At 43.7% G+C, this 25,225-nt stretch overlaps 1 protein-coding gene across 2 annotated transcripts in view; it reads left to right on the forward strand.

Moving 5' to 3' along the window:
- Positions 1-25,225, forward strand: part of myo1ea (myosin IEa) — a 105,421-nt gene that overhangs the window by 40,262 nt on the left and 39,934 nt on the right. For both annotated transcript variants that reach the window (XM_079497790.1, XM_079497791.1), the window contains exons 5-14: positions 4,781-4,868; positions 6,445-6,534; positions 9,226-9,357; positions 10,633-10,767; positions 13,424-13,556; positions 17,831-18,027; positions 18,801-18,878; positions 20,780-20,866; positions 20,973-21,059; positions 23,766-23,933. In XM_079497790.1, coding sequence (XP_079353916.1) covers positions 4,781-4,868; positions 6,445-6,534; positions 9,226-9,357; positions 10,633-10,767; positions 13,424-13,556; positions 17,831-18,027; positions 18,801-18,878; positions 20,780-20,866; positions 20,973-21,059; positions 23,766-23,933 — 1,195 coding nt within the window. The remainder of the gene's footprint in view (positions 1-4,780; positions 4,869-6,444; positions 6,535-9,225; positions 9,358-10,632; positions 10,768-13,423; positions 13,557-17,830; positions 18,028-18,800; positions 18,879-20,779; positions 20,867-20,972; positions 21,060-23,765; positions 23,934-25,225) is intronic.

A 25,225-nucleotide genomic window follows, 5' to 3' on the forward strand; every position in this document is an offset into this window, starting at 1 on the left:
ATCTCATTCTGTCCTCGGACAAATCCAGAATCTCCAAGAAAGGGGTTATTGTATGTGGGCTTAGTGATCATTTTATGATATTCTGTACCCGCAAAATACAAAAACTTAAGACCGGCTGCCACAAAACAGTCATATCAAGGGACCTCAAAACCTACTCTAGTGAGGTCTTTAACCAAGTATTGGAGAGTCTGGATTGGTCCGATGAGCTTAATAGCACACTTGTCGAAGAAGCTTGGCTTGGCTTCAAAACCAAATTTACATCAGTACTGAACTACATGGCTCCTTTGAGAACCACCAGGGGCAAAACCCGCTCGGAACCATGGATGAATTCGGACATACTGGCTGCAATGAAAGCCAGAGACAAAAAATGCTCTGAAGTTCTAAAATGCAAGTCAAAGCTAGCCAAGCGCTTCGACAGTGTTCGCCAAGCTCGTTTGAACAACCTAAATACACAACGAATCAAACTACGAAACAGTGTAACTGCCATGACCAAATCAGCTAAAAGTAACTTCATTAATGATAAAGCTGAGGAAAACAAAAACAATCCTCATGAGCTCTGGAAGCTACTAAACAATCAACTAAGCTATGGTCAGAAACTAAAAACCAGATTTTCGAACATAAACATCAAATCTGACAACACTCTCATCACTGACAACCTTGATGTGGCCAACTACTTGAATATCTTCTTTACAAACATATCAACAACTCTGGTTAACAAACTGCCCTCCCACTCTGGGCTCTTTGGTGTAGAGCACATTACAACCTTCTACAAAAACCTAGGTGTTTGTAAAGACGATTTTAAACTAGTTATGGTAACAACCGATGAGGTAATTAAGAAACTGAGTGCCCTCCAACCCCACAAGGCCACAGGACATGACAACATTCCCTCCAAATTTCTCAGAGACTCAGCCATCTCTATAGCTCCAATCATCACCCACATAGTAAACCTCTCCATCAAACAGGGACAGGTCCCCCAAGATTTCAAACTGGCCAAAGTAACCCCCTTGCACAAGAAAGGGAGTAAATTAGACCCCGGCAACTACCGCCCTATTTCTATTCTTAGTTCCATCTCGAAAGTGATGGAAAAAATAGTCTATGAACAGGTTGAAAAGTATCTTGCCACTAATAAATTATTGTACGAGTTCCAATCTGGCTTCAGAACATCCCACTCCACTGACACATGCCTCCTCTATTTGAGCGACCACATCAAACAAGAGGTGGACGCTGGCAAATACTGCGGCATGGTCATGCTGGACCTCCAAAAGGCTTTTGACACCGTGAACCACTCCATACTGGTTAACAAGCTAAAAGCAATTGGTTTCGATAGCACATCAGTGAGCTGGATGCAATCCTACCTGGAGGGGAGAGAACAGATGGTGGAAGTGAACGGAACACTGTCCCCCCCCCTCCCAGTGAGCTGTGGCGTTCCACAAGGAAGCATACTAGGGCCTCTACTGTTCCTAATATATGTAAACGACATGACTTCAGCCTGTGACTGCAACTTGTTCCTGTTCGCAGATGACTCAGCACTGCTGGTCTCGGACAGGGACAAACTGCAGGTTGAAAATGCCCTCAGCTCTGAACTCGGTAGAATCTGCACCTGGCTCGCTGATAACAAACTATCTTTACACCTGGGAAAAACTGAATCCATTCTCTTTGGCTCTATTAGTAATCTCAGCAAGGCAAATGGCTTCTTGGTTAGAGTGGGTGACAATGTTATCACACGTAAAGATGAAATTACCTACCTAGGTTCCATCCTGGAGGCTAATCTTTCCGGTGATAAAATGGCCACCAACGTAATCAAAAAAGTCAACCATAGAACAAGATTCCTCTACAGGATCTCCTCACTGGTCAACAAAAACACCTTGAAGACCTTAACAGGAGCCCTTGTACAGGGTTTCTTTGACTATGCATGCACCTCCTGGTACCACAGCACCTCAAAGGCCCTTAAAACCAGACTCCAGACTTCCCAAAACAAACTGGTCAGGCTCCTACTTGATCTAGCCCCCCGAACCCACCTCACCCCTGCCCACTTCGACAGGCTGGAATGGCTTAGGGTCGACGACAGAGTACAGCATCTTGCAATGGGTCTGGTCCACAAGATTCGATACACCACCAAGATACCCATGTACCTGTCTAGATACTTCCTTAATGTTAACGAAGTCCACACCCACAACACCAGAGGGAGTGCAACGAACCATGTACAACCCAGATTCGGCACAAACAAGGGACTAAATTCTTTTCGCTCCTATGCCACCAAAATGTGGAACGCCCTACCAACTGTCATTAAGACATGCGAATCCCTTGACTCCTTCAAAACCGCTCTCAAAGGGCACCTACGGATGGCTGCAATTCGAAACTGGCCCCCGTAAAATCTGAATCCCCCCCCCCGCCCCCCCCTTTTTTCCCCTCACTGTATATATTTCTTTTCCCTTTTTACCTCCTTTTTGATGAATTCTTTTGTGATGAATTCCTGTTCTGTCTATAGAAGTGTCTATTTGTACGTCTCTAAATGTTTTGATGATTTGAACATGGTGGACCCTGTTGGAAACAAGTGTAATGCTTAATTGGGTCGTCCACTCACAGTTAACAGCCTTTGTATTGAGTTTGTGCTTGAAATGTACTGTAATTCTGCAAACTGTTAATAAATTCTTCAATCAATCAATCAAAAAAAAATGTATGCAAATATTACAAACAATACAACTGTGAACAAGCCATCTACTACAGTACTACTCATGAAGTGGACTCAGCCGTTAGATTACCTGCTGTACAACGCATGCACGGTAGAAGTCAATTCCTGCTCTGCTGAATGTTAAACTGGATATTCTAAGTGAATTAGCAACAGTACAGTAAGTGCACCTTTCAGTGCCAGGCATGTAATGCTGGTTCCAGTGTTTTATAAACGGCCTCCCTCATAGTGCTTTTACACGCGACCTGGTGACCCCTGAATGGCACCACTTCTAAGAAACGTTGATCAATGGTGAAAAATAACTAAGTACATTTACTGTATTTATATAACATTGTAAGTACAATTTTTAGATTTTTGTGTTTCCTTTCCTTGAGCATTTCTATTTTCAATACTTTTTGAGTGGTGCAACCACTCCCTTACGGAGCTATGTGGGCGGGTGCGTCTGAGCACGAAAACAACATGGTTGTTTTTCACCACTTGTGCGTAACCTAACACACACGCACATATTAACTGTATATATGGTGATTTTGGGTGTGCCAGTACAGTACAGTACAGTACAGTTCAGTGACAGTACAGTACAGTGGAGGGTACAGTAGAGGGACCCCCACACGGTAACTGTCATTTCTCAACCGTTTCGGACGCGGGGCGGCTCGCCGGAATCGGGCCGGCACCCTGGGTGTGTTCCTGTGGGTCTGGAACTTCTGCAACAAAAGTTTGAATACAGTACCTTTTACTTGTAACAGAGTATTCCTACATTGTGGTATTGCTACAGTACTTTCACTTAAGTACTTCTTCCACCACTGCGTTTGGTCAGTCCACTCCACATCCACCTGGCATTATCCTTGCTTCAAGAGCTGTGTCAATGTACTGTAGATCATGTATTTGAACTATTTGACCTAAGAATGTATACGGTTTAAACAGTTAAGCGAGTGTTGTCAAACAATGGTGTCGAATTGAACCAAGGAGACCTCCTCATAAAACTCTCTGGGTCTGTTTGTTTTCCAGCAGGGAGAGTGGTGCAGGGAAGACTAAAACTCTCTGGGTCTGTTTGTTTTCCAGCGGGGAGAGTGGTGCAGGGAAGACCTCCTCATGAAACTCTCTGGGTCTGTTTGTTTTCCAGCGGGGAGAGTGGTGCAGGGAAGACCTCCTCATGAAACTCTCTGGGTCTGTTTGTTTTCCAGCGGGGAGAGTGGTGCAGGGAAGACTAAAACTCTCTGGGTCTGTTTGTTTTCCAGCGGGGAGAGTGGTGCAGGGAAGACTAAAACTCTCTGGGTCTGTTTGTTTTCCAGCAGGGAGAGTGGTGCAGGGAAGACCTCCTCATAAAACCCTCTGGGTCTGTTTGTTTTCCAGCGGGGAGAGTGGTGCAGGGAAGACTAAAACTCTCTGGGTCTGTTTGTTTTCCAGCAGGGAGAGTGGTGCAGGGAAGACCTCCTCATAAAACTCTCTGGGTCTGTTTGTTTTCCAGTGGGGAGAGTGGTGCAGGGAAGACTAAAACTCTCTGGGTCTGTTTGTTTTCCAGCGGGGAGAGTGGTGCAGGGAAGACTAAAACTCTCTGGGTCTGTTTGTTTTCCAGCGGGGAGAGTGGTGCAGGGAAGACGGTATAAAACTCTCTGGGTCTGTTTGTTTTCAGCGGGGAGAGTGGTGCAGGGAAGACTAAAACTCTCTGGGTCTGTTTGTTTTCCAGCGGGGAGAGTGGTGCAGGGAAGACGGTATAAAACTCTCTGGGTCTGTTTGTTTTCCAGCGGGGAGAGTGGTGCAGGGAAGACGGTATAAAACTCTCTGGGTCTGTTTGTTTTCCAGCGGGGAGAGTGGTGCAGGGAAGACTAAAACTCTCTGGGTCTGTTTGTTTTCCAGCAGGGAGAGTGGTGCAGGGAAGACCTCCTCATGAAACTCTCTGGGTCTGTTTGTTTTCCAGCAGGGAGAGTGGTGCAGGGAAGACCTCCTCATAAAACTCTCTGGGTCTGTTTGTTTTCCAGCGGGGAGAGTGGTGCAGGGAAGACCTCCTCATAAAACCCTCTGGGTCTGTTTGTTTTCCAGCGGGGAGAGTGGTGCAGGGAAGACTAAAACTCTCTGGGTCTGTTTGTTTTCCAGCGGGGAGAGTGGTGCAGGGAAGACGGTGGCAGCTAAATACATCATGGGCTACGTCTCCAGAGTGTCCGGGGGAGGACCTCGAGTACAGGTGAGAAGAACACAATGTAAAGTGTGAGCGTGTGTGTCTGTGTGCGTGTGCGGGTGTGTGCGTGGGTGTGTGCATGCGTGCGTGCGTGTGTGGGTGTGTGCGTTGGTGTGTGCGTGCGTCCGCGAATAATCAGACACACAGAGATCTAGCTGGTTTAGGGAGCAGATATGTATGCACATTTTATGTCTAAAATATGCCCACAGTTATGTGGACCCAGAGTTATTTCAGGCCAAAATTATATTGAATCACTATATAGGCCTTACAATTTCCAGTGTGTAAGGATCAGACGTGGATTAGCAAAAGGCCTCCAGTCTGATGACTGTTAGTCATTGTCAGCTAGAGTTATTTTCCACCCGGAGAACACATGGCTTATGGTTCAAAGTCAATATACTCGAGGGTTGGTATCAATATGTTTCATCTCCATGTCCAGAAATCGTATTCGGATTCCTCCTTGCGATGATATTACTGGGTAAAGTGTGTGTTTCTAATGCACATGAATAAAATGTCCTTTTAGAAAGACATGTATTTCTATGGTTTGATTAAACGACGGTGGTTATTGTATTATTATTATGACCCTTTGTCTCGTCTTCAGACAGTTTTAATATTAGTACGTAACGTAACACAAGCATGATGATGAACCATGCCATTTTTGGCCAGGGCTGTCTCTGCATAGTTTACTGCTAATGCTATACTGTATAAATAGTTCCATGAGTTGAACTGCACTACTTCTGTTTTCCTTTCCTAAAGGGACAAAAGTTCAGGAATGCAAAAGATTCCAGGAAATACTACCACCCCACTTCTGTGTGTAATAATGGAAGAGAGAATAGAATATCACAGTCAGTGTACTGATTTAAAACTCATGTGTTTCTGACATGCAGATGGCTCATGGGAAAGATAATGTTCTCCAGACGTGCGTGCGTGTGTGTGTGTGCGTGTGTGTGCGTGTGTGTGTGTGTGTGTGTGTGTGTGTGTGTGTGTGTGTGTGTTCATTCATGTCTGTTTGTGAGAAGTTCACATGGACTTTCCGTGAAGGGGGTGTAGTGTGCCTGTCTGCCTCTACACCACCTAATCGTAGGGCTGGGCGATTAGTATTAGGATTGTTTCAAAAATGTTGCCTCGACTACGTTAATTATTATTTAACAAAAGTGAAAATAGCAGATCTACCAGCTCCAAACCAGTCACCTTGTGATGCTTTGTGAGCTTTAGATCAGCATTTTTTTGCATCCCACCATTGTACAACTAAGTTTAATATACTGGAGGAGTGGAGACCTTAACAGGTTAACCAGACTAATCAATATCATCGATTATGAAAAATCTATTTTTTTTCAATTCATTGAAAATATTTTTTAAAAAAAATCTCACTTCTCAATTATTCAGTAAAGGTCTCCACACACCGGGCGCGAATTCAGATTTTTAAGTGGCGTTTCTCCGAAAAACGCGGCCGGTGTGCAACCACCTTTAGGCTTTGAATTAATTTCTGGGTTTGATATATTTCCGGTTAATTGCCCAGCCAGCCCTACCTAATGGACACTGAAGCTACTGTAATGTCTCACCTTGTATGTCTGTCTCCACACAGCATGTCAAAGACATCATCCTACAGTCCAACCCCTTGTTAGAGGCCTTCGGCAACGCCAAGACTGTGAGGAACAACAACTCCAGCAGATTTGTAAGGCTTTTTTTCTTTTCTTTTTTACTTTTGTGCTGTTCTTCCTTTTTTATTTATGTTTTTACTGTTTGGGAATTCGGCCTTGACCTTTTGCCCTAGCCCGATTTGAAACGGTTTGTCGTGAACCAAAACAAACATAAGAATGTTCAAACATAGAATGAAAGGAGAGGGAAAGAATGGGGAGAATACTGTAGTGAATTACAGACGTGGTTTTCCGACGGTTTCTCTGGGGATCCACATTGTTGAACATGATTTTATCACAAAGCTTATTCAAAGTATTAACATGCTTGCAAACTGGTGTCCCTATTTTGGTCATGTGTAGGTTAAAAAACTAAAACAAATTAAAAACTTTCAAATATGTTCTCAACTTTTCTAAACTTTTCAGGACATTTTCAATCGATCCAGTTTAGTTGTTATTTAGTCACAGGTTTTTACCCTGTCCAGCACTTTTGTCAGCCTTGGCTGTTGTAAATGTGCTATACAAATAAAGTTTGATTTGATTTGATCTCTTATTAAAGGTGATAAAAGTGATATTTTTTGTTAAAAGGTTAAATCACTATATCGTGATAGTAATCATTGCTAGTATGGTGTGTGTTCAGTAACAGTGGTCTCCCTGTCTCTCCATCTCTTTAATTAACCCATTTTGACCTGAGATCAGATTCTAAAAATGTTTTTTACATCCTGACAGTTTTCTGAAAAAGCTTTGTTTCTGTCAGTGGTTCTTCGATTTTTCAAAAATAGCAGACCTACAAGCTCGTAGCGCGCTATGAGCTTGTAGGTCTGCTATTTTTCAATAGCTAAAGCATAACATAATGCTAACACCAAAAGGGGTTCCCGCCCAAAATGGGGTAACAGAATAAACATTTTCAGGTAGGTGATACAATTTCAGCCAATCAGGAGAGAGTAGCTATTTATGAGCTTAAATGTTTATAGTGTTCCAGTTCCAATTTTGTCTGCTCATTTGTTTGTGTCATCACTTACAATTCCACTTGTTTAATTTGTATCCTGACTGCGTTTAATAAAAAGCTGGAGAGACATGGAGACTCCCGTTACTGAACAAACAGCCCTGCTCTATAGCAATGAGTACTATCACAATATAGAGCTTTTTAACACTTATTTTAACCAAAGATAAAAAATAGCGAAAATAGCAGATCTACAATCTACTTGTAGATTGTCTCTTTCTGCTACTTTTGCACAACACTAAGTTATGATTTTTAAGTAGAGCATGAATTTAAGAAAACAACTAAACGTTGAAACGGAGATACAAGGTTTCTGCCCAGTAGTGACGATACAGTAAAGTGTTAAGTGATTAACCAAGGGACCTGTAAAGACCACGCGCTATCAACACCGCCAGTAGCTTCATGTTAAAATATAAATATTAAGTCACATTATTATTGCTAAGTCACATTATTATTGCTTCAGCTGCTTTACTCAGACAGATCTGCAGCATTGCTACATACGTATGTAACTCAAAAACTACTTTTGTGACCTAGCTTTTGGCTTTGAGCCCAGACTTTTGGAAAAACAACATTTACGCTTAAAGTTCTTTCTTTTTATCTTCTTAGCTCAGGACTTTGTGAATGATGTGGGTCCTGGTTAACCAGAATAGTGCTGTCAGGACACAGTGTACACAAAGAGTGGGAAGCACACTCCCGAATCACTGAGGCACATACATACTACTACAACCCTTACAAACAGAGTTGGTTAGCGCTGACATAGAATTAACCCATTTTGACCTGAGATCAGATTCTAAAAATGTCTTCTACATCCTGACAGTTTTCTGAAAAAGCTATGTTTCTATGTCAGTGGTTCTTCGATTTTTCAAAAATAGCAGACCTACAAGCTCGTAGCGCGCCACTCGGTGGCGCGCTATGAGCTTGTAGATCTGCTATTTTTCAATAGCTAAAGCATAACATAATGCTAACACCAAAAGGGGTTCCCACCCAAAATGGGTTATGGGCAAATATTATATTGCTGAGAATTTACCTTGTCAGGACACGACAAATCTGTGAATGCTTTTTATTTTTCTTGTGTTGGGGAAATAAATTAAGTTTGCCTCTGATGGCGATGGTCAATAATCGAGATGCCTTTTCCTTAAATATCAACAACGAAACTAATTTGAATGTATCTTTTATAGGCCTGTCAAAATAACTGAATTCACGGAGTTAATTAACTTATTTAAATTAATTAGATTAAAAATGTTAACGCAATTAATGCATGCCCCATGCATCCCATAATCGCATCCACTCTGCTGCACTAGTCATCGCTCTGGTATCTGATTCTGATGGCTGATAGATGGAAGATGGAAAGAGAAGCCCTATCTAGCCCTATCTCCATGTTGAAAAACACAAGTCTGTTATTGACATAAAAGGTGGCACAATTTACATACTGTAGGACCTACAGTATTTATCTTTCGGTTCCCACAAGAAGGGCATATTTTGGACATAGTTCAAATGGTGATTAATCACGATTAATACATTTTTAAGCTGTGATTAATCTGATTAAAATTTGTAATCGTTTGACAGCCCTAATCTTTTATGATTAACCATGTATTATACATGTATAATGGTGGCGTACGAAAACACCTAAAGAATTGCAGATCTACAGTTCACAACCACGTTGTGGCACAGCACTGGTTTTGGGGTTTCACCTTCGTTCCACGCTCTCATCCTCCACACTCTCATCCTCCAGGGGAAATACTTTGAGATCCAGTTCAGCTCCGGCGGGGAAGTGGACGGAGGGAAGATCTCCAACTTTCTGCTGGAGAAGTCTCGCGTCGTCATGAGGAATCCTGGAGAGAGGAGTTTCCATATATTCTATCAGGTGAGACATTGTGACTGTAGGACAGTGGCGGAAGAAGTTACATTTAAAAGGCCTGTATTAAAAATGATACTTGAGTTAAAGTACACTGGTGTAGGAACACGGATATCTGTGACATATAACACATCCACGAACAATCTAGCATGAACCCTAGCGTCCCTATTCTGGCGCAAACATTCAACCGAAATATCAGATCTATATGCTCACAAAGCATCGCGCTGAAGCGATGTGAGCTTGTAGCTCGGCTAGCAGACCAAGTATATAGCCCTGGGGGACACCAGTCTACAATGTATAGGAGATAAAGGACCACTTCACCACTTTTCAACTTATCTTCATATAATTGGTCCTCACTAATGTTCATGATAAAATACCACAATTATTTTCTACTCAGTCTATCTCATAGGAGGGTGCAGTTCAGAAACCCGTCCTCTAGTGAAGTCATCTTCTTTTAAACAAGATAAAAAAAAAAAATGGGGGCACACACTGGCCTGTAGTGGTCCAGGCGCATGCCACATATAGGCTCTGGCCTGACAGCGTGCCGTGTGTTCGAGTCCCGTTCATGACGACCTTTGCTGCATGTCTCTCCCCGTCTCTCTCTCCCTCTTTCCTGTCATTCTTGACTTGTATCTATCAATAAAGGCAGAAAAGCCAAAAGTGAGGGACGCTGAGGACATCATGTCCTCACTGACAGCTGAGGACATCATGTCCTCACTGACGGGTGCAAACCTTTTTTCAGGAAATGTCTTCCAGTGGATCCAATTTAGTTATTATTATACTCACAAGCTATAGTAGTTGTCATTGGTTGAAATATTTATAAAACCGACAGACACACAACTACTTTCACTTTCACTTGTATAAACAACTCCTGACAATCAATGTGCCGTTTGGCTACTGAAGTTCAGGAAGAACAGCTTGACCATCGTTTAAGAACTGAATGATGGTCAAGCTGTTACTTTCTGAACAACTCTGTGTCCCTGGAAGGGATGCGATGGCTCATCCTTCCCATTACAGAACTTCCTTCACGTGCAAAGTGGAATGTCTGGAATAGACATTTCACATTTAGAATGAGACAAAACGGGTACAAATAGGGAAAGAATTTGAGTTTCAGTGGCTGCTATTATTATTTTATTTAATAAATGTTTTCCAGATTGGCTATTTTCGCTGTGAATACAGGTGTGCCTTGAGACTTTTACTTGCCCATTGCTGTGCTACTCAAATGTTAAAGCCACTGGCCTGAATCCTGCTCTTCAGGGGTGTAATAAAGTCTTCTTTGTGCAGTTGATAGAAGGAGCCAGCAGTGAGCAGAAGAGCAGTTTGGGAATAACCAGCCTGGATTACTACACTTACCTCAACCAGTCTGGTTCCTACAAAGTGGACGACATCAACGACAAGATGGACTATCAGGAGACCGTGGTATGTTTTTATCGTTTGCTCTGTATAAACACTTGAAAACAGTTTCAATTCAATTTCAATTCAGGAGAACCTGACAGAACTACATATAGGGTTAATGGTTCCACAGTCTAGAGGAGAACCTGACAGAACTACATATAGGGTTAATGGTTCCACAGTCTAGAGGAGAACCTGACAGAACTACATATAGGGTTAATGGTTCCACAGTCTAGAGGAGAACCTGACAGAACTACGTATAGGGTTAGTTATTATGTAATTTATCGACTCAGATGCCGTACACATAAATCTATACATAAGATTGCGTAGCACAGCAGAGCAGGTAGGGACCCCAACACTGACAAACATCTGGCTTGCACTGGAGCTTCTTGGAGCTCTCAGTAGCAACCTCATAGTCATTATAAGACTGGAGCTTCTTGGAGCTCTCAGTAGCAACCTCATACATTCATTATAAGACTGGAGCTTCTTGGAGCTCTCAGTAGCAACCTCATAGTCATTATAAGACTGGAGCTTCTTGGAGCTCCCTGTAGTAGCAGCCTCATACAGTCATTATAAGACTGGAGCTTCTTGGAGCTCTCAGTAGCAACCTCATACAGTCATTATAAGACTGGAGCTTCTTGGAGCTCTCAGTAGCAACCTCATACAGTCATTATAAGACTGGAGCTTCTTGGAGCTCTCAGTAGCAACCTCATACAGTCATTATAAGACTGGAGCTTCTTGGAGCTCTCAGTAGCAACCTCATACAGTCATTATAAGACTGGAGCTTCTTGGAGCTCTCGGTAGCAACCTCATACAGTCATTATAAGACTGGAGCTTCTTGGAGCTCTCAGTAGCAACCTCATACAGTCATTATAAGACTGGAGCTTCTTGGTGCTCTCAGTAGCAACCTCATACAGTCATTATAAGACTGGAGCTTCTTGGAGCTCTCAGTAACAACCTCATACAGTCATTATAAGACTGGAGCTTCTTGGAGCTCTCAGTAACAACCTCATACAGTCATTATAAGACTGGAGCTTCTTGGAGCTCTCAGTAACAACCTCATACAGTCATTATAAGACTGGAGCTTCTTGGAGCTCTCAGTAACAACCTCATACAGTCATTATAAGACTGGAGCTTCTTGGTGCTCTCAGTAGCAACCTCATACAGTCATTATAAGACTGGAGCTTCTTGGAGCTCTCAGTAGCAACCTCATACAGTCATTATAAGCACACTGTCAATCGTCTGATACTGGCTTGTTGTGTTTGTAGCGACATCACAGGTGGGCAGTATACAGAGTTTAATGCATGGGTTTTCAACAACAACGTTGAAGACCCTGGTTTTCACGCACATCCCCCTATCTTGGTAGCCTGGCTAATAAGCCAGACTAATATCACACAACACTGTCGCCGCCGGCAGGCAATTTTGTTTTTGCCAACGGTTGATTCGGTCTGGCTTATTAGCCAGGCTACTATCTTGGTGCTGAGCCCACGCGGCACGAACAGCAAAATAATTTAGAAAGAAAGGGCTTGCAACTCACTTCTGTATTTCTCCACTTTATTAACCCATTTTGACCTGAGATCAGATTCTAAAAATGTCTTCTACATCCTGACAGTTTTCTGAAAAAGCTATGTTTCTATGTTACGGCCGGGCTCCACCGGGCGCGTCAGCGTCGCGTCTCCGTCACCGTCAGGGAATGTTCCCTTTTTAATCAATGAAGGGTGGCTCCACTGCCCGCGTTGACGGAGACGCGACGCGTGCATTAAAATTGAACCGGTGCGTTTTTTGACGCGACGCAGACGCAACGCAACGCGTCCGGTGGAGCCCTGGCGTCAGTCGTTCTTCGATTTTTCAAAAATAGAAGACCTACAAGCTCGCAAGCGCGCCACTCTGTGGCGCGCTATGAGCTTGTAGATCTGCTATTTTTCAAGGGGTTTCCGCCCAGAATGGGTCAACAACAACAACATTCCAATCCTATGGATCTTCAGGTTAAAAAGCGTATTAACCTCCCACTTAACTTCCCCTGTGCTCTTCAGATGTGGTTCTGCTCTCACTCATGCATCAACAAAGCATTCTCTTACCCGTACAGGGTCTTTCCACCAAATCCTCTTAACATTTTCCACTTCAGACCACCTCCACCTGTTTTTGTTTACCAGGGAAAACCACAAGGGGAGTAATTAACCCATTCTGGGCGGGAACCCCTTTTGGTGTTTTAACTAAGCATTATGTTATACTTTAGCTATTGAAAAATAGCAGATCTACAAGCTCATAGCGCGCCACCGAGTGGCGCGCTACGAGCTTGTAGGTCTGCTATTTTTGAAATATCGTGAAAATGAGGCACAACTCTTTGAATGCATGTTCTTTCAGGAGACTTTTTTTTTGAGTGGTGTAAACCACTCCTACAACTTGCTTTGTTAGTCTGTCTGTCTGTCTGTGCAAAAAAAATGAGCATGGTTGATGCTGATTGGTTGATGCTGATTTCATTACGTCAGACATTACGTCAGAACACAGCTGATCAGGCTATATAATACCTTACACCACTCAGTTCACACTGATTGGGTGTGATTTTTATTTCGACGTCAGGCCTAAATGGGTTAAAGGACGTTTGACTTGTTGTACTGTGAGAGTAAGTAAACACATAATGTAGCCCCCGGTTCAATGTGTGCTTTTCCCTTTGTTTTGCCAGCATGCCATGGAAGTGATCGGCATCTCGGCGGGCGACCGTATCCTGGTCCTGCAGATTGTGGCTGGAGTCCTTCACCTTGGGAACATCAACTTCAGGGAGGCAGGGAACTATGCTGCCGTGGAGAGCGAGGAATGTAAGTGTCCTTGGATAACTCTAGCCTGGCTAATAAGCCAGACCGAATCAGCCGTTGGCAAAAAAAAATGCCTGCCGGCGGATTACGGTCTGGAGAGGCTCAATTGTACGCCCATTTCCTACACCAGAGAACTGGTGTGGCCAATCGGGACATGGTATGCAATATGGGCGGGCTTTGGTACAGTGACGTTCAATGCTTGAGACCTTTGACTGACAGTAGCTCTGACCAATTGCGTCAAAGAGAAAATGTTTGAACCCGCCCCCCCGGGAAACAAGATCCATACACAGCATCTCCAGACTCAAATACCACACGACACTGTGATTTGAGTCTGGCTTATTAGCCAGGCTAAGATAACTCCCAGATGCACCAAGAGTTGGGCTGGGTGATATTGGCTTCAAATCAATATCACGATTAATTCAAACTTTTACCTCAGTTACGATTAGTCGTTGATTATTTTATACACTTGTATTGACACACTGCCCTCCTAGTTCTCTGACGATCTGTACTGTAAATATTACGGGTGCAACAGTTAATCGAAATTATCGATTTGAATACAATAATTGATTTTCAGAAATATCAGATCTACACTGTAAAATTCTCAGTGTTCAACTCGGAGAGTGCCCAAATGGTACCAAATTGGACCATTTGTGCACCTCCCCTGAGTGGCAGAACCTGTAAGGGTCCATTTGGACAGCTGGCGTTCCCCGGACGCTGAGGACCAGTGACGTATGACATGTGAGACTGTGGACAAGACACTGAGGACCAGTGACGTATGACATGTGAGACTGTGGACAGACAAGACGATGAGGACCAGTGACGTATGACATGTGAGACTGTGGACAGACAAGACGATGAGGACCAGTGACGTATGACATGTGAGACTGTGGACAAGACGCTGAGGACCAGTGATGTATGACATGTGAGACTGTGGACAGACAATACGCTGAGGACCAGTGACATATGACATGTGAGACTGTGGACAAGACGCTGAGGACCAGTGATGTATGACATGTGAGACTGTGGACAGACAATACGCTGAGGACCAGTGATGTATGACATGTGAGACTGTGGACAAGACGCTGAGGACCAGTGATGTATGACATGTGGGACTGTGGACAAGACGCTGAGGACCAGTGATGTATGACATGCGAGACTGTGGACAAGACGCCGAGGACCAGTGACGTATGACATGCGAGACTGTGGACAAGACGTTGATGACCAGTGACGTATGACATGTGAGACTGTGGACAGACAAGACGCTGAGGACCAGTGACGTATGACATGTGAGACTGTGGACAGACAAGACGCTGAGGACCAGTGACGTATGACATGTGAGACTGTGGACAGACATTACGCTGAGGACCAGTGACGTATGACATGTGAGACTGTGGACAGACAATACGCTGAGGACCAGTGATGTATGACATGTGAGACTGTGGACAAGACGCTGAGGACCAGTGACGTATGACATGTGAGACTGTGGACAGACAAGACGCTGAGGACCAGTGACGTATGACATGTGAGACTGTGGACAAGACAATACGCTGAGGACCAGTGATGTATGACATGTGAGACTGTGGACAGACAAGACTCTGAGAACCAGTGACGTATGACATGTGAGACTGTGGCCAAGACGCTGAGGACCAGTGACGTATGACATGTGAGACGGTGGGTTGCCAGGCCACAAAGCCACATTGTGGTGTGTGCAGACCGAGTACCAGCGCTCTGTAATCTCTGCCTTTCCTGTTCCCTCCAGTCTTAACTTCCTGTGTGTGCTTACCCTGCCTTGTGTTATGGCTCATTTGTAATCGGCTGCACCGCCCATTCGCGCAACAAAAATGACGTATTCTCAGTTGAATATTCATCATTTTCGTCGAGCAACGTTTGAAACGCACGGAACGTTTTCCGCTAGACAATAATAATAAGCTTCTTACACACATCCTGTCCAGCCTCTTCTTTCCCCTCATACACAACTCGGTACAAACACAAATTCACACTCAGCAGAACAAATACATGATTCAGCTCCGCTTTAATGAAATGTTGAGTCTGCCACGTTGTACAAATACTGACCACCATAGGCTGTCGTTTGGAACAGCTACTGTATTTAGTAGCTATGTTTCTGTCAGTCGTTCTTCGATTTTTCAAAAATAGCAGACCTTCAAGCTCGTAGCGCGCCACTCGGTGGCGCGCTATGAGCTTGTAGATCTGCTATTTTTCAATAGCTAAAGCATAACATAATGCTAACACCAAAAGGGGTTCCCGCCCATAATGGGTTATGGTTGTTTGATTCCAGTGCTTCTCAGATGTTGTGAGATTTTGAATAATTAATAAAGAAGCCCTTATCTCCACTAAGAGTGCACTGCAGCTCACAAAATATAAAATATTTATCACAAGACATTTCCTAACACCATATCTTTGAAGACATTTGACCCACAGAGTTGTTCATCTTCAGATCTGAGCATTGATTTGGTTCACCACGTGGTACTCGATCGATAGCCACCAGTCCATTTGCATCAGTCCATGCCTTTTATGATCATGGCGATATTGTAACACAAAGCCCCTGCCCCAGCTTCACACTTCACAGTTGACAGATAGGTCTAGTCATTATGCTATTCATGCTAACTTCCCAAAAGTCGGCTACTGCACTATTGTGATGCATTCCCAGACACTGCTGGACTGCAGGCCTTAGAGCCATTTCCTTCAAGGGGAAGTGAGTCACTGTAATAATGCAGGGAGGCGCTCTCATGGGACAATGTCAATGCCAGGTTAGGACTAATGATCCTTGGCCTGCTCGAAGCCTCTTTCACGGGCCTAACCCAGTAGATGGAGTGTGCTGCATTCTCTGTAATACTAAACTTGTCTGGTTTGTATTCTTTCCAGAAGATATTTAGTTTTAGACAGTGAGGGTATGATGGCTCACTTTTAGTGCCCTATATTATTGACCACAAATATGAGTGAAGAGACTACACGATAGCAATGTGTGTATGATTGTGATGTCAGTGAAGGAAAAGTAATATAGCAGCCTTGGACAATCCCTGCGTTTTACCAATAGACTGAGATCCGGAACTCATCCAATATGCTGCTGGCAGCAAAAGCAGTCTGTGCGTCCTCGAGTTGGTATGAGAGGTCGTTGCCAGAGGGAGCAGGTGAATGGTTAACCCATTTTGGGCGGGAACCACTTTTGGTGTTAGCATTATGTTATGCTTTAGCTATTGAAAAATAGCAGATCTACAAGCTCATACGAGCTTGTAGGTCTGCTATTTTTGAAAAATCGAAGAACGACTGACATAGAAACATAGCTTTTTCAGAAAACTGTCAGGATGTAGAAGACATTTTTAGAATCTGGTCAAAATGGGTTAACGCACTCAATGGGATTTACTCTGGAGTAAAGGACGTTTCCGTGCTTAGAGCTACAGCACCACCGTCCTAACAGACCAAATCAGATTATTTTGTAAACAAACGGGTGGCGGGTTATTTCCGGGTGGATATGCTGCATCCGCACAGCCTACACTACAGCAGGGGTTCTCAACGTTTTTGGCCGGGGACCCCCGGAAATACTTTGGCAATGTCTCGGGACCCCCGCCCCGCCCCCTCCCGACCCCCAATATAAATTGACTGCTACAATAACCTTAAACCATTTTGGGCGGGAACCCCTTTTGGTGTTTTAAGCATTGTTATAATTTAGCTATTGAAAAATAGCAGATCTACAAGCTCATAGCGCGCCACTCGGTGGCGCGCTATGAGCTTGTAGATCTGCTTTCCCAGTGGTGGAAAGTAACTAAGTACTTTTACTGAAGTACTGTACTTAAGTACAATTTTGAGGTATTTGTACTTTTACTTCTACTCCACTACATCTCGGAGCCAAAATTTTTACTTTTACTTCACTACAATTATTTGAAAACTTTAGTTACTAGTTACTTTGGATATTTTAATTTTGATTAGAAAACATACATTAACCACTTCAACCCTATACATTTCGGCCATTTGAAAATAGACAATCTACAAGCTTGTAGATCTGCTATTTTCATACACATTTGTACACATTTTTAACAATGAGTACTTTTACTTTTAGTACTTTAAGTACATTTTGAAGCCGATACTTTTGTACTTTTACTCAAGTACATTTTCAAATCCGTACTTTTACTTGTAACGAAGTAGTTCTAAATTGCAGTATTGGTACTTTTACTTAAGTAAAACAATTGAGTACTTTTTCCACCACTGGTTTTTCCTGCCTAATTTTCTCGCCACTGTTGCCTTGTGGTCTTTTTGTACAGTCCTGGCCTTCCCCGCCCACCTGCTGGGAATCGACCAGAAACGTCTGAAGGAGAAGCTGACCAGTAGAAAGATGGACAGCAAGTGGGGCAATACGCAGGAGTCCATCGACGTGACGCTGAACGTAGAGCAGGCGTGTTACACGCGTGACGCGCTCGCCAAGGCCCTACACTCACGTGTCTTTGACTACTTAGTAGAGGTATGTGTGACTGGATATGTGTTGTCATGGAGATTTGGTATGCCAATCATGCTTCCTCTATATACCGTTGTAAGGCCCGTTTCTTTTCCCCTTTTAACCCATTTAGACGTGACGTCAAAATAAAAAAAAAGTCTTCTGAAAGAATATATATTCAAAGATTTGTGCCGCATTTTCACGATTTTCCAAAATAGCAGACCTACAAGCTCGTAGCGCGCCACTCGGTGGCACGCTATGAGCTTGTAGATCTGCTATTTTTCAATAGCTAAAGTATAACACAATGCTTAGTTAAAACACCAAAAGGGGTTCCCACCCAGAATGCGTTAAATGGTGGCCCATTTGTAGGGAGTGCAAGAGTCAATAGCAACAGCAGAATACGCTGTTTTGCATTTTTCATGAGCGCAACCCACATACCCAGCTGTGCTGCTCACCCCACATAACAAATCCATCTTCCCTAAATGGGGCACCGTTTAAAAAGGGAACGAAACAGAACTTTCCAACGGTATAAAAGTTATTGCCAAGAAGCATCGTTACAACAGAGACATAATCTACCAAACACTAAATGCATTATGATGAGCTTGATGGGGTCGTTATATCTAACAATGTTCCTTGATGGGGTCGTTATATCTAACAATGTTCCTTGATGGGGTCGTCATATCTAACAATGTTCCTTGATGGGGTCGTCATATCTAACAATGTTCCTTGATGGGGTCGTTATATCTAACAATGTTCCTTGATGGGGTCGTCATATCTAACAATGTTCCTTTGGGTTTCAGTCCATCAACAAAGCCATGAAGGACCAACAGCCGATGAACATCGGAGTGCTGGACATTTATGGATTTGAAATATTCCAAGTAAGTCTCAGTGATAATCATATCTATATCTGATCTATATCTGATCATATCTATATCTGATCATATCTATATCTGATCTATATCTGATCATATCTATATCTCTCTCTCTATATATCTCTGTCACTCACACACACACACACACACACACACACACACACACACACACACACACACACACACACACACACACACACACACACACACAGACACACAGACACACAGTCACACAGTCACACACACACACAGTCACACACACACACAGTCACACACACACACACACACACACACACACACAGTCACACACACACACACAGTCACACACACACACACACACACACACACACACACACACACACACACACACACACACACACACACACACACACAGTCACACACACACAGTCACACACACATGTGTAAGTAAAACATTTAAGTACATTTTCTACCACTGCTGATTAGAACAGATTCTAAATCATTGCCAGAGCTCTTAATCCTCCCATCAGTCATCAAACTGAAAGCTACTGTGTGTGTAGTGTGTACTGCATGTTTAGATAACATTAATTTCTCAAAATAATAGTGGGGCTGTTTGTCTAGGCTTACAGTTCAGAGGTCTTCTGCTTAAATACGCACAACTATTATTAACAAATCTTAGATTAAAAAGTTGCCATCTGTGTTTTGGTGCCCCGGTGTCCTAAAACAGGAAGCTGCAGAATGTTAAGACACAATACAAGCCTGAGGCGCTGTGTTGAACAGTACATTCCTTCCTGTAATGCCACTAGAATAAAGATGACTCGGGTAGTCGGGTTTATTAGTGATGTCACAGCGAAGCATCATCTACCGGAATTGCTTCAAACACAACTGGGCACTTTAACCGCAAATCAATAGATTTAATGCAAGCTTTCGGTCTTATTGACCTTCGTCAGGCATCGAAGGTAATAATAGGGGAGTGACATGCAGCAAATGATATGGTATGGTAATCATCAATACCATTTCAGGTATTAGGTTGTATGTGACCTAACCACTCTGCTACCCACCCAAAATAAAAAATAATAACATATTTTCAACTTGTTAGGGTTATGCTGCATTCACACAGGCAGATGCAAAGATACAGTCTACCATTCACTGTCAATGGAACATGACCATGGAGATACAAAGATGCTGCTGCAAAAGCTACAAATTGAAGCTGAGCTGATTTCAACTTCCAGATGCAAAGCTACAAAGCCACAACTGCAGCAGCAATAACACACGTCACTACGTCAATGACCATGTGATGCAACAGATATACAAAGTGCTTTGCATCTTTGCATCTGCCTCGTGTGAACGCAGCATAAGTCCCATGAAACTATAGTAATTGTTAGTGGAATCATTGTCCTATCCTGGGTGTTTTTAAGTGGTGCAACCACTTCCTTAAGTGACTTTGTGTGTGGGTGGTATGGGTGGCTGGCTGGCTGGGTGCGTCTGAGCACGAAAACAGCATGGTTGTTTTTCACCACCTGTGCGCAACCTAACACACACACAAACACACACGCACATATTAACTGTATATATGGTGATTTCGGGTGTGCCAGTACAGTACAGTACAGTACAGTGGAGGTTACAGTAGAGGGACCCCCACACGGTAACTGTCATTTCTCAACCGTTTCGGACGCAGCGCGGTGCGTTCCTGTGGGTCTGGAACTTCCCCCGCCCCCAACCCCCGGGGAACCCCCACACAGAGTTGCACCACTTACTTCACACGGGTGTGATTTTTATCCTACACTAAGGCAGCCTCACTCAGTGAACAAAGCCCATTCAGCAAGGTCTGAGGACATCCCTCTGCTCTGAAGAAATGAGTGACGGTATTCCCTGTGTTGTGCATGAAAGTGAACTGTCTGATCCCTGTATATGTGTCTCCCTGTTAGAAAAACGGCTTTGAGCAATTCTGCATCAACTTCGTCAATGAGAAGCTTCAGCAGATTTTCATTGAGCTGACGTTAAAAGCTGAGCAGGTACAGTAAACTCCGTCTCCTTCCTTTCTTTTTTTCCAGCATTGTGTCGTGTCCAGTACTCTCTTTACTATTCCATAATTCTGACCCGAACATAATGTGCTTGTAGGAGGAGTACGTACAGGAGGGAATCAAGTGGACCGCCATTGAGTACTTCAACAACAAGATTGTCTGTGACCTCATCGAGAGCAAAGTGGTAAACACAAAACATTTGACAGATAAGGCAGTGTCAAAAAAAGTTGGAAAAAATAGCTGATCTACAAGCTCATAATGCGTTGCGTTTTGAACTTGTAAATAGGTCATTTTTGGTTTCCATTGATGTATAATATTTCTCATGATCGATGGTTTACTTACTGTCCAACTGAGAGGTATGCTACGACATTTCTGAAATATTATATTTCAGAAATTCATGTGAAAACGGTTTGACAATTTGTTTAGAACATTTCAGAAACATATGTAGGAAACTTTAGAAACCTAGTGATATTTACTCGCACCGCGAGGCTCCGTGGCCCTTTGTTTGGGAAACTGAGCTAGACCAATGACAGGTTTCCATTTCAACAGAGACTTGTGTTCTGTGAGTTAAGCCCACAACCACACACACACACTGCAGCCACTGTGTCCTAGAGCACTTATCAGCCTTGGACAGAGGCTAGCCAAACAGGGCAGCTGTGTAGCGTGTGACTTCATCCTCTGTGTGGCCGTGGTGGGATGTTTCGAAGGGCAATGAAGCTCGTCTGTTGTTGCATGTTTTATTGCTTGTGTTTTACACACATTATTAAATAAAAGTAAAATTGAGATTTGTATCTCAGTCTTCATATCTGTGTATAGAGCGTCGCAGTCCCGCCTCCTACCATGGACCAGGAAATGAATCCCAATGCATTTTTCCCATAGACATTTCAACAAGTATTTATTTAAAGACGGTTACACCGCGGACAAAGCCAACTCGAGTCGTGACAACTCATGACAACACAAACAATATTTTGGACCAAACAAATAATTACAAAGAAGAAAAACAACAAAGAAAGTGTTGTAACCTGCCGTTTTTTTCTTCTTTCTAATTATTTTTTCGGCCCCAAAAATTGTGTTTGTTGTCATGATTTGTCACGACTCGAGTTGGCTTTGTCCGCGGCGTAAACGTCTTTAAATAAATACTTTCTGAAATGTCTATGAGGAAAATGAACGGAGAATCATTTCCTGGTCCATGGTAGGAGGCGGGACTGCGACGCTCTATAGAGTAACAGATTATACTATACTGTATCAGGAGACTCCTCCTTGACTTTAAAGCACAACTTAAACTTTAAGCCATTCTATTTTACCAAATATATTCACTTCATTGATCTGCATGTTTGGTCCTCATTGATTGGTCAATCATTAACCACTGATATGACATCACATGGCCATACTAGTACTAGGACATCTATCACTGTGCAGTCACCATTTGGCATCCAGTCATTTACCTGTATTTCTTTTTTTATCAATAATCTTGTCAAAATAGGACGTCTATCTGCAACTGTGGGAGTTGTTAATCTTTTGAAAAAGTGCCACTAGAAAACGGTAGAAAAGATGAACACCGTCTGTGTTGATCGGTGAAGGCATCCAGAATGAAACTGACATGGTTTCATGATTACTGATTAACTGGGAAGCCAGTGTTGGTCATTGATTAGGCTAACTCTTAACTTGGGTACAACTTGTAAACACTAAGTTGGCCCACCACTTTCAACCTGGCATCCCTATTTCGTACATTTCGGTTTGATTGGCTATATTTTCATTATTCTTGACCCTTTCTGAAACGGTTTGACAACAGGCTTAATATAAGTGATCGATAGATTTAAGTGATAATTATATCCCTTGTCATGGTCTGTCGCTCTACAGACCATGTCTCCACATCAGCCACTCCCACTCTCCATTCCCTCTCTCAGTCCTTGTCACACACCTGTTTCCACCCCCTCTTCAACCCAACAGTGTCATGCCCATTCCACACCTGAGAACACTTCTGAAATCACCCTGCTCCCTATAAGACTGGACTCATTCCACAAACACACTGTCAGGAAATACATTGTTGTTGTTCCAGTGATCTGCCTCGCACTTCTGGTTTGTTATTTTTTTTTTAGTGTTCAAAACCAAGAAATGGTGTTTTAATTCAGAAGACAGGTGAACATGAACAACTTAAAACAGACTGAAACAGGTGACAGGATACAATGACTCAACAAGGACTGACTGGGGAACAAGACTGATATACACATGAGGGTTGATTACAAAATGAGACACAGCTGGAGCAAACAAACATAGAACCAAGAAAATTAGACCAGGGTAGGCTTGGGCGATATTGATTTTTTGATATCGGTATTGATAACGTGAATAATACCGCGATAATCGGTATTATCGGTTTTATTAATAAAACATTAATATATCACCCGTCGGGCTGATTTCCCCTCTCCTCTCCTCCTCTCCTCTCCAGTCAAAATGTCCCCTCCCCTCCTCTCCTCTCCTCTCCTCTCCAGTCAAAACAAGCCTAGACCAGGGAACAATACATATAAATACAAGACCTAGACTGTACAATGAATGACAAAAGTCTGTGACTGTGACATCCCTCTTGACCAAGTGCTTCTCAAAGTGGGGTCAGTTCCTTGAGGGTGTTCCAAATGGACTCTTATAGCTGTGTAACTCTGAGAGTGCAAATGGAACCGGGTCCATCTGGGTCCATCTGGTTACACACATCTGAATCAGCTTTATTGCCACATCACAGTAAAAAGGTGTGTGACATTCATAGTGCATAGTTCCCATTGTGTTATTTTCCCAAGAAAACAGGGAAGAAGTGCAAGAAGTTACAAGGGGGTCCCTATAATTAAAACGTTTGAGAACCACTGTCTTAGACTAATGCCTTGTTGATTGTGACCCCCAGAACCCGCTTGGCATCATGAGCATCCTGGACGATGTGTGTGCCACCATGCACGCAGTGGGCGAGGGAGCTGACCAGACCATGTTGCAGAAGCTCCGCGTCGGGATCAACAACCACGAACACTTCAACAGCTGGAACCAAGGCTTCATCATCCACCACTATGCCGGCAAGGTCTGTCTCTGTCTGTCTGTCTGTCTGTCTGTCTGTCTGTCTGTCTGTCTGTCTTCTTGTTGCCATGTGGATACAGGCGAACATATATTGTAAATCTGAATCTGAATATCTAGTATTGTAAATAAGCGACGCACCGATTATTGTTCAGGTTTCGGCACCCAGCATTGGCTCCGTTGGCATTGGTTCTCCCTCCCTCTGCCTCCCCCCTCTCTTCCTCTCCTCTCTCTCTCGCTGCTCTAGTCTAGTCCGACATCGCATAATCTCCCTCCCTCTGCCTCCCCCCTCTCTTCCTCTCCTCTCTCTCTCGCTGCTCTAGTCTAGTCCGACATCGCATAATCTCCCTCCCTCTGCCTCCCCCCTCTCTTCCTCTCCTCTCTCTCTCGCTGCTCTAGTCTAGTCCGACATCGCATAATCTCCCTCCCTCTGCCTCCCCCCTCTCTTCCTCTCCTCTCTCTCTCGCTGCTCTAGTCTAGTCCGACATCGCATAATCTCCCTCCCTCTGCCTCCCCCCTCTCTTCCTCTCCTCTCTCTCTCGCTGCTCTAGTCTAGTCCGACATCGCATAATCTCCCTCCCTCTGCCTCCCCCCTCTCTTCCTCTCCTCTCTCTCTCGCTGCTCTAGTCTAGTCCGACATCGCATAATCTGCCTCCCCCCTCTCTTCCTCTCCTCTCTCTCCTGCTGCTCAAGCTCTAGTCCGACATCGCATAACCTCCCTCCCTCTGCCTCCCCCCTCTCTTCCTCTCCTCTCTCTCTCGCTGCTCTAGTCTTGTCCGACATCGCATAACCTACTGTCCTCCCTCCCTCTTTCCTTCCACCTCTCCCTATCCGTCTCTCTCGCTTTTCCCTCTTTAATCGAGCTCTGGTCTGACATCACACACACTGTGACAGGACTAAAAACGGAAACCGTTGCTTAATGCTTAACACGAGGCCTGCCAGGAACATTGACACGTATAATAGCGTACGGTGCCACACCCGGAAAAGCCGTTTTAACAGCGATGTATTATTTAATGCATGTTTTAATACGATCGTATTAAAAGCTACCGTTCGTTAGCTCTGTTATGCTTCTGAGCCAATGGCCGCGGCCATTTTGAAGATGCGCGCACATCCACTTACATTGCCTGCTCTGTTTTCAGACGGCTTTATCTCCAGAAGCGACATTGCAGGGGTCGCTTTGTCCCGGACAAGCGTTTTCAACGGCCTGTAGCAGGCGCTGTGATACTCGCGGTCCACTTTTTGCACCACCGACCGAGAGAACAAGCACCAGCTTCGTCAACACACACGGAATGGTTTCAT

The sequence above is a fragment of the Electrona antarctica genome (assembly GCF_951216825.1).
Source record: "Electrona antarctica genome assembly, chromosome: 3".
Lineage (NCBI taxonomy): Eukaryota > Metazoa > Chordata > Actinopteri > Myctophiformes > Myctophidae > Electrona > Electrona antarctica.